Below are 13023 nucleotides of genomic sequence, written 5' to 3' on the forward strand. Positions count from 1 at the left end.
CACGAAGACACGTGGCACTGAAACACGCCTGGACACGCTTGGCGGGTAGGCGTTGCGGCGGCGTCGAACGGGCCAAAATGTCCGCCGCTTTGAACAAAGCCCCGGCGTCCGTTGCATCCGCGCCGGCATTACCGCGCGTTGTAGGCGAAACGTAACAGACCGCCCCGCCGGGGGAAGGAGATCCCGATGGTCAGGGGACTGCATCCGCTGTCCGGAGGGATGTCGCTCGATGATGCTCATAACCGAAGTCGGGCGTCCGTTGGCGTTTCTTGAGCGCAGCGCACAGAGAAGACCTCGTTCTCACGTTCAGGTTCACACAGGACACTGCAAAGTGACTTCGGGAGAGTTGACATTGTTGTTCTCGTTTCCGGCAAGCGTTAGAACTACGCCGAAAGTCAACCGCTCAGTCAGCAAGCACGGCACAACCCTCACTAAGCCCTGCCAGGCTCTTTCCCCTTTTATACTGCTGCCTAGTTCCTTACAGTAGTTTAGCAGCACTCAGAACGCGTCCACAAATCGGAAAATTGCATTAGAAAGCACATCATCACTTTGAAACACTACACAAAAGCAATAAGTTAGAAAAAATCCTGCCTCAGGAAGAAAACCCTCCGTAACAAGCAATTTTGAGGCTGATTCCCACGTTAGGGGCTTCGACTTAAGCCATCGGCGTTACCGTTGAGACTCCCCTTTTTGTAACGCACCTCAAAGGAATATTGTTGCAAAGCGAGGCTCCAGCGCAGGAGGCGGCCATTTTTGGGAGAGATGGTCTGCAGCCATTGGAGAGGGCAGTGATCCGTTTCAATGATAAACCTCGAGCCAGCTAGGTAACATGACAATTTCTGAACGGCCCATACGATACACGCACGCTCTTTCTCGGTGGCGCTATACGCCTGCTCACGACTCGTCAGCTTACGACTAGCATACAGGACGGGGTGTTCTACTTCTCCATTTTCCCGTTGGCACAGTACAACGCCCATGCCTCGCTCACTAGCATCACACTGAACAACGAACCCTTTTGTGTAGTCGGGCGATCGTAGCACAGGCTGGCTTGTTAGGGCGCTCTTTAGGGCGCTAAAAGCTCTTTCCTTCGTCTCATCCCAGACGACTGTTTGCGGCTCTGTCTTTCTTAGAGCATCCGTCAAGGGAGCCGCGATATCAGAGTACCTGGGGATGTACCTCTGATAGTAGCCGGCGACACCTAAGAACGACCGAATATCGGTCTTCGTGCGCGGTTGCGGGAAGTCTCGCACAGCGGCCACCTTTATTTCAGAGGGGCGGCGACGACCCCGACCAATCACGTGTCCGAGGTAGACAACCTCGGCCTGTGCTAACTGGCACTTGGGAGCCTTGACTGTCAAGCCCGCATCGCGCAGGCGGGTTAGCACTGCCCGCAAGTGCGCCATATGCTCAGGCCAGGATGCGGAGAATATCGCTACGTCGTCTAGATACGGTAAAGCGAATTCTTGCTGTCCCCGCAACACTTTATCCATGAGGCTTGAAAAGCAGTATGGCGCGTTCTTCAAACCAAAACTCAAAACTTTAGGACGGAATGTCCCCATTGGTGAAATGAACGCCGCATACCTACTAGCCTCTTCTGTAAGTGGAACCTGCCAATAACCCCTGACAAGATCTAGGGTGGAAATAAACTGAGCGCTACTCACTCTCTCAAGGCGCTCCTCGATGTTAGGGATCGGATAAATTTGATCCTTAGTGATGGAATTAAGCCTGCGGTAGTCGACGCAAGGACGAGGTTCCTTGCCCGGTACCTCAACTAAAATCAAAGGGGAGGTATAATCACTCTCACCTGCTTCAATAACACCGAGCTGTAGCATTTTCTTTACCTCAGCCTCCATAATATCGCTCTGGCGGGGTGACACCCGGTACGCCTTGGATCGTACTGGCTCTGGGGAGGTAAGTTCTATGTCATGAGTAAGGACAGAAGTCCTACCAGGCCTCTCAGAGAACAGACCTTGAAACTCTTGTACGAGCTGGTGTAGTTCGGTTTTCTGCTCAGGCGACAGCGAGGCTTTACTTATTAAGTCATTAATGACTTGATCGGTGTCTTTCTTGTTCGTCACTGAACCTAGTCCCGGAAGCTCGACCGGAAGCTCTTCTAACTTTCCCGCATCGGGAATTTCCTCTCCAGTATCTGGTGCCTTTAACGCTACAGGCTCAATTTTATCCCGTTCGGGCGTGCTCTGAATACCAGCTTGCTGCGCCTCTGACCCCTTTTCATCGTTCAACAACGTCGGCCCCGCAACTACCGCCTTTGCAGCGAGCTCCCGAACCTTCGATCTGGTTAAGGCCTGAACGCTAGCCTCACCAAACAAAAGCCCCTTCTCGCGCAGGAGGTGATCGGACCTGTTCGAAAATAAGTACGGGTACTGGGGGGGCAGCATAGCTGACACTGCGGCCTCCGTCTCAAGTGCTCCGAAAGGTCCTTCAATAAGCACCTTTGCTACCGGCAGACACACGCTATGAGCTTCCACTGCTTGCTTGATCCATGCGCACTCGCCCGTGAACATATCGGGTTCTACGTAAGAGGGGTGAACTACATCCATTGTAGCTGCGGAATCGCGAAGCACTCGGCACTCTTTCCCGTTCACGAGGAGGTCTCGCATGTAAGGCTCGAGAAGCTTCATGTTCTCGTCAGTGCTGCATATAGACAAAAACACGACTTGTGTTTTTGTTTCTGGACACTGCGCCGAAAAGTGACCCGGCTTCTGGCACGTATAACAAACGCGCGCTTGCCTCGTCTCGAACCGCTTTCTGCGTTCGGCTTCGGTTGCCGCCGTCTCCTTACGTTCGGTCGGACTGCTTTCACTCGCATCCGCACTACGTGTATCCCCCTTTGCTCTCATGGGTGTGAACTTCGGCCTCTCAAACTTGGAGCCAAATTCACCCTTTTGACCGTCCTTAGCTCCGCGAGCCCGACGCGTCACAAACTCCTCGGCTAACTCAGCGGCTCTAGCCACCGTACTAACGTCTGGCCTATCCAAGACCCAGTACCGCACGTTCTCAGGTAACCGACTATAAAACTGTTCTAGCCCAAAACACTGCAGAACTTTCTCGTGGTCACCAAACGCTTTCTCTTCTTTGAGCCACTCCTGCATGTTTGACATAAGCCTGTACGCAAACTCTGTATATGACTCACTTCTGCCTTTCTCGTTTTCCCGAAACTTCCGACGGAACGCCTCCGCTGACAGCCGGTACTTTTTTAGCAGACTCGATTTCACTTTGTCGAAATCCTCTGCCTCCTCTCTCTCCAAGCGAGCGACTACGTCGGCCGCCTCGCCGGGTAGCAAAGTGAGCAAGCGCTGTGGCCACGTTTCCCGAGAGAACCCCTGCTTCTCGCACGTTCGCTCAAAGTTAACCAGGAACAAACCAATGTCCTCTCCAAGCTTAAACGGCCGCATCAGGTCAGTCATTTTGAACAATACTCGTTCTCCTGCACCGTGTGCCTGACTTCCATTACGAGCGCGTTCCATCTCTAACTCGAGACGCTTCATTTCCAAAGCGTGTTGACGGTCGCGTTCTTCTTTTTCTTTCTCTTTTTGTTCTTTAAGTTCACGCTCCTGTCTTTTTGCCGTCTCCCTCTCCTCAATGGTCTCAAGGCATTCCGACAGCTCGTCATCCTCAGCTTCTAACTCAAGAATAGCCCTTAGCAGTTCTGGTTTTCTGAGTTTGTCTGAGACATCCAGACCCAACTCTCTTGCAAGCTCCAGCAATTTCGGTTTGCGCAACGACTTCAAATCCATGGCTGCTCTGAATGCTGCTTTCTCTACTGCCTACTATTGTCTTGCCGCAAACTAACCCGGCAGCAACGACAACCACAATTACCAGCTCTGTTTCTAACACTAACAAAAGCCTGGCAAAACTCAGAAGAAGAAAGTCCCGCACTCACCAAACCTCGCAGCCAAGAATTCCGCGCAGTCGTTCCGCTGCAGGCAACCAGTCATCACACAGGGCTCACCAGTCATCACACAGGGCTCGTTGCGCTGCTCCCGGATGGTCGTTGTGCTGCTCAGCATACAGTCAACCGCATCTCTTCGCTGCTGGCCTCCGTTGTCGCGATCTCACCGCTGGCAACCAGATGATAGAATCGCACCGCTGGCACGAGTTGTTGGGGTCTCGGTGCTGACGCCCGTTATTGCCAATGGGTCTCAAGCCCCAAGGGTAGCGTTGGCCTGGCGGCCTGGGGCACTGGAAGCATCCGAAGGTCCCGGCAAAGCATGAGAAGACTGGTAACAGAACAACTTGTTTATTCTAACATAGCAAAAGAGCGGCCGGTCAGGTCGACCGAAGTGGAGAGACGGGAGAGCACGTAACTCAACAGTACAAATCGGAGCCTCTCTCCTGGCGTCCGGGGGCAGCTGCTCTTATACTCTCGGCGTCGCGGTCCAAAAGGGAAGGTCACGGGATGAAGGTCACGGGACGGCGGAGCATGAGCCCACGACGGCGCGCACGGTCGAGCCGAGAGACCTGCTGAACCGAGTGTAGTGACGCATCGCCAACCTTCCCTTGGGGAGCTCCGCTCCCCGGCTGCCGCGCTTTGACAAGCGTGGGCACACACACACACACGCACACACGAAGACACGTGGCACTGAAACACGCCTGGACACGCTTGGCGGGTAGGCGTTGCGGCGGCGTCGAACGGGCCAAAATGTCCGCCGCTTTGAACAAAGCCCCGGCGTCCGTTGCATCCGCGCCGGCATTACCGCGCGTTGTAGGCGAAACGTAACAGCGTGCCGGCCGCAGCGGCCACGTTCCGCGCCCCCATCAGAGTGTGGTCAAATGCAGCCGGGCATTCAACCCGCGGCTCTGTTTTTTATTCGTCTTGGGTGAAGAGAGCCGATTATTACTGGGGCAACAAAGGCTAAACTTTACTCGAATGTCGCACCGACATCCGCGATCGTCGGTGTGACGTCAGGGATGTTCAACGTATTTCATCGCATATGGGCCGTGCTGCCTCAGGAAAATCACTCGAGACTTGCCAGGGTGAGTCATTTGTTCCTCCCGACCGCAGTGAAGCGCTTCTTTATCGCTAAAGAATTATCTAGACACGAGGTAAGCGCTGTCAAAATCGGTGGCGTGACGGCGCGAGCGGGTGCGGGAACTTGAGAGCGGCGTCGCCGCCCGTCTTTCATTTCTGCGTCTTCATCGCCTTAGCAAGCCTGAGCTCACGGTGACTGTTTTGACATTGCCGAAGCGTAGTTTACTACTACAGATTTTTTATTGCGCAAGTAACTATATGGACACTCCAGGCGCATTTGTTCCGTCGGCATCGCCGTCGCCGTGAGGTTCAGTTAAATGTCTCTATGCTCTACATGCGTGCGAGGGTGAGCCGGCGATCACGGCTCAATCTGGCGCACGCAAGCAAGGAAATTGGGGAGGAAGCGCGCCATATTTCGTCGCGCGCAAGGCTTCGGCGGGAGGGTAGCGACGAGGGAGGGGCCTTCTACTCCGAGTGGCCCGGGCCGCCCGGGTTACTGTATGTTGAAAGCCATCTGCAATGGGGACAGAGTCCGCCGCGCGCTGTGTTTCCGCGGCTTAGTTCGCTTTGATGCGAGACACTACACGAAGGTCAATTCGCTCGCTGCTGCTGCCGCGATTACCCACTCCAGCGTTCTGACAGCTAGTTTCCGCGGGCATTGAGTGAGATACTTTCATGTTTGCTTGTGCGCGCCTAACGCAACGCTTGTTAATTTAGTTTGTATGCCTATGTTTACGAGTTTATACGGCCGATAAAGCTACTATCCTTACTTCGTATGGCTGTCCACTAATTTGCTATCGCAATCGATGCTTCGCCTTTCGTGCGAAACTGCGACTTTTTTGTGTATGGACATCTTTTCTTTCAACTTTCGCTTAAGAGGAAGCTTTAGCTCGAGTACTCCTATCTAAATACATGTAAAAGGAGAATTCGTTTTTCTCGGCAACCACTGCACCAAATTTGACGAGGTTTTTTTGCATTTAAAAGACAAACTTAAAATCTAGTGACTGTTGGTTTCGAATTTTTGAGTTAGGTCGTCAATTTTTTATAAAAAATTGGCAAAAATCGAAAATTTTCAAAAAACGAGACTATCAAGTTTACAACTCTGTAACTCAACCAATAAAAATGATAATACAATTCTGCGAATTGTATCTAATAGTACATCTAAAGCGGACAAAATTGATATGTTACACATAGATTATAAAAATATTTAATCATAGGGAAATACAACTTTTGCAAAACCGTTGTAACCAACGTAACAAATTCACGTAAGATGTAAAATGACATATTGCATTTGTCCGCTTTGAATGATCTAATGGATGCCGTTTACAGAACCGCGATATCAGTTCTTGATGCAGAGCTATGAATTTGTAAACTTCGTGCTTCTATTTTTTTCAAACGGTCAAATATTTGAAAATCGGTTTAAGAAAATTCAAGCCTTAAATCGAAATTCCGCTTCCAACAGTCACTAGAATTTAACTTTCTCTCTCAAACGCAACAAATTTCATCAAAATCGGTCCAGGGGTTATCGCATAAAAACGTTTTTGCGTTTTACATGTATTTGAATAGGCCGCGTCGGAGTTGGGCCCGAGCTAAAGCTTCCTCTTAAGCACGTTCAGTGGGAACACTACGGTATATATTACTGGTTCAAAAAAGTGGAGGAAGGGGTCGGGTCAATAGTTTCTTGTGCCTATACCCGCTGCCTCATTCTAAAGCATTCTACAGAAGTATCGCTGAATGTGGTCCACATTTCTCGTGCGTTCTACTGGGGTGAATAGTATACACCAGCCCCGTGTGGCATTTTGCGTCGAAAGGCGATGGTTGCGTGAACTGATTCTTCATAGACAAGTCATTAGATATGCTTTCTTTTTTCCTGGGCGACCAGCCGACTCTTACATTGCTGACACGTGGCTTACAGATGGCAGATTAGGCACATATCGTTCGCTTTTCAGCATAAAAGGGGATGCAATCGTTCTTAATTGCCGACAGCAAGTGCAAGCGTCCTGCAGTGCTTCACCTTTGGGAACGCCGAAATAATACGCTTTTGTTTTGGCACCCAGCATATCTGCGTGTCACTTATTTGTTCAAACTAGGAAAAATGAGTAAATTATCACAGAGCCCCGCGTTGAGGGATATAAGCGGAGGAATTCGAGTGCCATGGTTCGAACACATGCCTATGTGAAGATAACAAGAGCCGGCGTAGACTCGTATGGTGATTTTCTTGTTTGTGAGAACTGCGTAACCTCATTCAAGGCTCAGCTAGAAAGACGACCTTCGATAAGGCTTGTGCAAGCAGCATTCCGTAGTCCGGTGCAGCAGTACAGTCGTTGCAATATCACTGGAAGCAGGCGTTATCTTCGTACAGCTGGCCTCCTGTTCGCGCGCGTACATTGCATCTCTTGCAAGTGGATATGATACGGAGTTGTTCACCCCGCAGCAGAGTCACTCAGGCGAAATTTTGTGAATGCTATGCCTCGACCAACAAGCCCCAACTTTTGAAGAGCGTCCATATTTCAAGTGCTTGTAAAAACTCCTGTCGAGTCTCCATTACATCGTAAAGCATTCGCAGTTTCCTTGGAGAAATTATGTTGTATTGGAGGTCGTCCACACAGCGCTGCGTAACTCAATGGACGTCGCGCTTCGAAAAATCAAACGTTTCCAAGACCGTCGTTATCAATTAGGATTTGATTTATGCATGAAAATGATCCGTTTGGCAGCACTTTCGGCAGATTTTAGCTGTGTGGTAATAAAGCTCTGTATACGTTCCCGTGTAGTTTGATTAGCTGAATGGGTTACTTATTCACATTGTCGCGATACAACAGATGCTTAAGTGACATTGCGCAAAGCAAGACGAAGACGGGCATCGGGGCTTGACGCTCACGAGCTGGTTTCATTAGTCTCTGGCTGCGCTGCTCTAGTAAATGCATTGTAATTAATCTATTCGTTTGCGTCTCTCCGCACGTAATACTTTGGTTAAAGTGCGGTGTAACAGACTGGCCAGGAACCTAGAGATTTATGTTAGCACCACGTTGAAATTTGTCGAAAGTGTTCTCAAGTAGGTCGTTTTTCATGTAGCAAGCAGGATCTATTTGATAACTACGTTTATTGGAGTAGATTTTTCGAACTTCGACGTCCGTTCGGTAACGCAGCGTGAGCAGGCGTACACCGAGAGGTAGCGAGGCGTCTCGCACACCGAATGTCCCAAATGTCTGGCCACGTGCTCGTGCAGAGCGGCAGTGCATAGAGACAGCGCACATTTCCGTAGACGATGAACATAGACCCTTTTCTATCTGCCAGGAAAACGCAAGTGACAGCAGTTATCGCGCATGTCTGAACACGAATAAGGAACGCGCCAGGTGACGTCGACGCACCGACAACATGCAGTGCAGAGTCGCATAGTTTTCATTGCAGTGGTCTCGAATATGCAGACCAACTTCGCGCCATCAAGTCAGCGATAAAGAAGCTGCTCACGGCTGCGTCGAGGAGACAGTACTCTGGACTGGACTTCAAGAAGCAGGCGCACACGGAGCACAGGTGCATCGTGCATCCACGCTCCAAGTTCAGGTGCGTGAGCTGGCCTTCGGCTCGAATGCGCGCTTCAGTCGACACCACTGCACTTCTCAAACAGTAGTTAGCGCACTCGTAGGGGCTGTCCATATGCAGTATGGTATTTCTGCTTGTTGCCGGGATAGTTGTTTCGTAGTTATTGTGTAAAGAAAGAAAAAGGGGGGGTGGTGGACGGGGAGAGAGAGAAGTGGTTCTTGTAGGGAAAGGAGGAAAGGCTGGTAGACCTAAGGAAGGCCTAAGGTAGGGAAACTGTCTTTTTTTTTTTTAATTGAAGTGAAGAAATACTGAAGAAAAATGAAAATCAGTGCGCAAGAAAACGCAACATGGTGGGAGCTGAACTCTGCCTCGGCGCCATGATGACCGGCAGTCCTCGTTGCTTTCCTGGTGTGCCTGAGTTCAAGGTGCCAATTTTGAAGAACCATGCCGAGGACAGTGGCACTGTGGACTTTTGAGGCCAACTTTAGGAGCAAGTTGAGAAGTGGAGGCTGCATTTGTTCATCCGCTGCTATTGTGGAAACTTATTCTTACCTCCCTGCATATTGATCTCGAAATGTAAGCGAGTTTGACGTGGTGTACAGACGCAACATGCTTAGAAGCGCACCATAGTTGCCCACCTCAGCTCCTTTCTCTTAATTACAACCTCCTCCTCCCTAACGTCGCCGTAGTCGCCCTTCAGCCCGCTAAGTAGTGCTACTACCGGCATGCTTCGGGGCAGCGGTTGCTTAGTGAAATTTACTCTTTGTGAAATCGGCCTATTCAGCTGCGGCCGCGGCTGCGCGTCTGTCCGCTTTCGGTTCACTAAACTTAGAGCCATAGGAACGTTGGCCTGCGCAACTGACGGCCAATTCACGGAATGCGGAACATCGTTTGAACCAAAGGAGTCCAGTAGCACTTAAGAGAAGAGCAGGCGACTAGCCAATAAGCCTTCGTATGCTGCACATAGCTCAAGGCATAGCATGGTTGCCAGAGTCGAGATACTCGCTGTGCAATGAGTGAGCAAACAGGGCTGGTACAATGCGCGGATTACTATCGATTGATTGCGTTTTTCTGTCGTTCACGATTGACGAGGAGCCAATCTCGGCGCTAATTACAAGGGCGGAGCGCGACTTGGCCTCACTGGAGAAGCGGGAAAAGGAATATACCATTGAGAAAGAGTCGTTGCTTTATATAGTGTGCTGGCCCAGTTTCAGTATTACTGACTTACTTTTATTTGTTATTTCTAAATTTTATTTATTTTGCCTCGATACGCATTGCCAGTAGTGCGTACTCACTGCGGTGAATCGCTGAGGTCCTGTTACATACCTGAAACTTGAAATGGTCTTCAGAATGACACATCTTCATTAACTTCACGCAATCAAATGCGATCTACTATACTTTGTTTAGACAATTGTTAATGTATTTATTTACTTGCTTCTTTTAGTTTGTAACCTCTGTACACTTTTTAACGAATGTAACGCATATTACTTAACATTCAACACTGTAGCAGCTGCCACCTCTGGTGGGCATCACCACGCAAGCGCCGTTCTGGTTGACGATTGTGAGCTTCTTTTATGTACAGATATATTGTGTTCTAATAATAATAATAATAATAATAATAATAATAATAAAAATAATAATAATAATAATAATAATAATAATAATAATTATTATTATTATTATTATTATTACTATTATTATTATTATTATCATTATTATTAGTCCTTTTTATACTCCTCTCCATCTTTTACACCAGAGCATAGCCACGGAGCCAACCTTTCATAAAGCAGACTTATTCATTTATCTTATTGCCCAGCTGATCGGCTGGTTCACAAACTTACAGACCTGCCTAAGTGATTGGCGGCGAGCCAACCAGCTAACCTTGTGATGGAGTGGTTTATTTGTTGGCCCTGCGAACAATTCCATCGACCCGTCGTGGGTCGTGCAGGAAGTGGTGGGACGGCTTCATCGTGCTGTTGCTCGTCATGAACCTGGTACTGGTCCCTCTGCACCTGGGTTTCTTCCCGACGACGGGAATCGAGTGGGCGCTCTACTCTCTCTACTCCGACTTCATGCTCCTCGCAGACATGCTGCTCAACTTCAGGACTGGTAAGAGTACTACCCCCCTCCCCCCTTTCCGTATGTTCAAATGATGCTCAACTCGAAGCTGTTCCTCCGCTGCACTAAGTTGAGCACAGCGCCGTGCCTCGGCTTCAGAAGACACTACACTTCTAAGGAACTGCCGTGGATTGTCAGTGAAGCGCAGTGACCGTTCCTGTCGAGGGGCGGCGCTGTAAAAAAAAAAAAAGTTTGATGATGATGCACGGTGTAGTAGGGGATTCGGAAAATTTTGACTACCTAAGGTTATTTAACTTGCACCCAAGTCTAAGTACAAGGGTGCTTTCGCCTCCACCGAAATGCGGCCGCCGTGGCCGGGATTCGATCCCGCGACCTCGTGCTTACCAGCCCTACACCATAGCCACTAAAAGCAACTACGGCGAGTGCGCGGCGCTGTGATCGACTTTCTTTCATCGAGGTTGAGTGCTGAGTAGAAGAGCGTTCTAAAATACGGGGGTGTGCGTCCTACGTAACTTATGCCAATATTTAGATTATGCAAGTGCCAAGTGTATAGCTGGACAGAACCAAGGTGAAATGTTTGCCGTCGCTTGGAGCAAGTCGCACTATATTCTGTATTTCGCATGATTATATAATTGGTTATTATCATTTACCCAAGTACTCCAATACGGGATACATAAAAGCTTTTTTCGAGTCCGAAAGAATCCTCGCGAAAAAGACAGAGTGCCGCGTAAGTGAACGCTGGATCGGGAATTTTTGAGAATGATCTACAATTTTCTCATCTACGCTTTTGCTCTGAGTATCGGATTTTAAGAAGTAGACCAATTAATAGTAATTGAGTACGCAATTATGCGAAATACACGAACAACACCTTAGCACTTATGAGTTGTGAACGTGAAAGCATTAATGTCCAATTGAACGGCGCTGAGCGATATTTCGAGATTTCCGCTGCGATTAATGTGCCGTAGCGGCACGTGCTGCCCGTGCCACCAAGCAGCACCAGCCTGCGGTGCCAACGCCGCATGCCGCCGGCGCGGCGACGCCCATCGGGTGGCGCGTCGCGGCGATGCCCTGTCCCCTCACGCAACACCTGGTGCGCTCTCGCCGCAGCAGGTGTTCTCTTTCGCCTGCTCTGCGAGGCGTTGGCTCTGTTCCGTCGAGGAGCGCTCGTGCCGAGAGCGAGAGCGTAGATGACGTGGCGTCGCGGCGTTGCCCTCTCTCCCACGTAACACCTGGCGCGCTATTGCGGCAGCAGGTGTTCTCTTTCGCCTGCTCTGCGAGGCGTTGGCTCTGTTCCGTGGAGGAGCGCTCGTGCCGAGAGCGAGAGCGTAGATGACGTGGCGTCGTGGCGTTGCCCTCTCCCCCACGCAACACCTGGCGCGCTATTGCGCAGCAGGTGTTCTCTTTCACCTGCTCTGCGAGGCGTTGGCTCTCTTCCGTCGAGGAGCGCTCGTGCCGAGAGTGAGAGCGTAGATGACGTGGCGTCACGGCGTTGCCCTCTCCCCCCGCGCAAAACCTGGCGTGCTATCGTTGCAGCAGGTGTTTCCTTTTTGTGCGCTCTGCTCCGTCGAGGCACAGCTCGTGACGTGGCGTTGAAGCCAATGGGAACTCTGTCGAGGGCCGCTCATGACATGGCGCCGCAGCCAATGGCAATGCGAGTTTAGGTTCCGCTTTGCTGCTACAGATGACAGACGCTGGCTTTCTCGCTTAATGGGCCATTTGATGCTTTCGCATCCGAAATAGTCTCACTTGCTCTATGCGGTGGCAAACAGTTGACATTACCTAGGTTCTGACCGGCTCGTATTTTGATATTTTGGCACAAGTTACGTGGGTATATAAGAAGGGCTGCACCGTCGGTAGCGCAGGTCGCCCTCTCGTTTCGGTACTGTATACTGAAATGGCGAGTTGGTACGATAACGCACGATAAAAGTTATCAGGGTCCGTGTTCACAAACAAGTTCTTGCGCTAGAACTGTTCGTACAAGAGCAGGAGCTGTAGCCAGTCGTCATGTGGTACGCATGATTATTGTGAATTCGGCGCCAAGGGGCGTCCTGCTTCGTCCAGTCGGCTTTGCATTATGGAGACAGGGCAGCGTTATGGCCTTCCGTTGCTGACATGAGCGTTATGTGCACGAGCACTTAAGGCGTTCCTGCCGAGCAGCTGAGTGCGTACCACTCCTGGTATGGTCACGAAATGTGTGCGGGCTCAGCAGTAGACGGCCTCGTCTGCCAGGGTAAAAACCGCCTGCTACAACATCACCATCACCACCACCCCGACACCGTGGTGCTTACATTGTTCTCAGTGGAACAAACAGTAATCCTTTAAGCTGCGAACACGGACGGTTTTCCTCTGTTTCTCGCTTACATTTATTTAGATTTTATTTTCTCGCTCCGATCTTCCGCGTTTCGGTAAAT

General features: G+C 50.2%; 1 protein-coding gene across 4 annotated transcripts in view; it reads left to right on the forward strand.

Moving 5' to 3' along the window:
• Nucleotides 1-13023, forward strand: part of LOC126540911 (potassium/sodium hyperpolarization-activated cyclic nucleotide-gated channel 3-like) — an 82349-nt gene that overhangs the window by 10363 nt on the left and 58963 nt on the right. For 3 of the 4 annotated variants that reach the window (XM_055076077.2, XM_072286581.1, XM_055076078.2), the window contains exon 2: nt 10482-10642. In XM_055076077.2, the coding sequence (XP_054932052.1) occupies nt 10482-10642 (161 nt within the window). Of the gene's footprint in view, nt 1-8418; nt 8555-10481; nt 10643-13023 lie in introns of all 4 variants that reach the window. The other variant, XM_050187731.3, reaches the window with a different exon arrangement.

This window comes from Dermacentor andersoni, chromosome 2 (genome assembly GCF_023375885.2).
Source record: "Dermacentor andersoni chromosome 2, qqDerAnde1_hic_scaffold, whole genome shotgun sequence".
NCBI classification, from domain to species: domain Eukaryota; kingdom Metazoa; phylum Arthropoda; class Arachnida; order Ixodida; family Ixodidae; genus Dermacentor; species Dermacentor andersoni.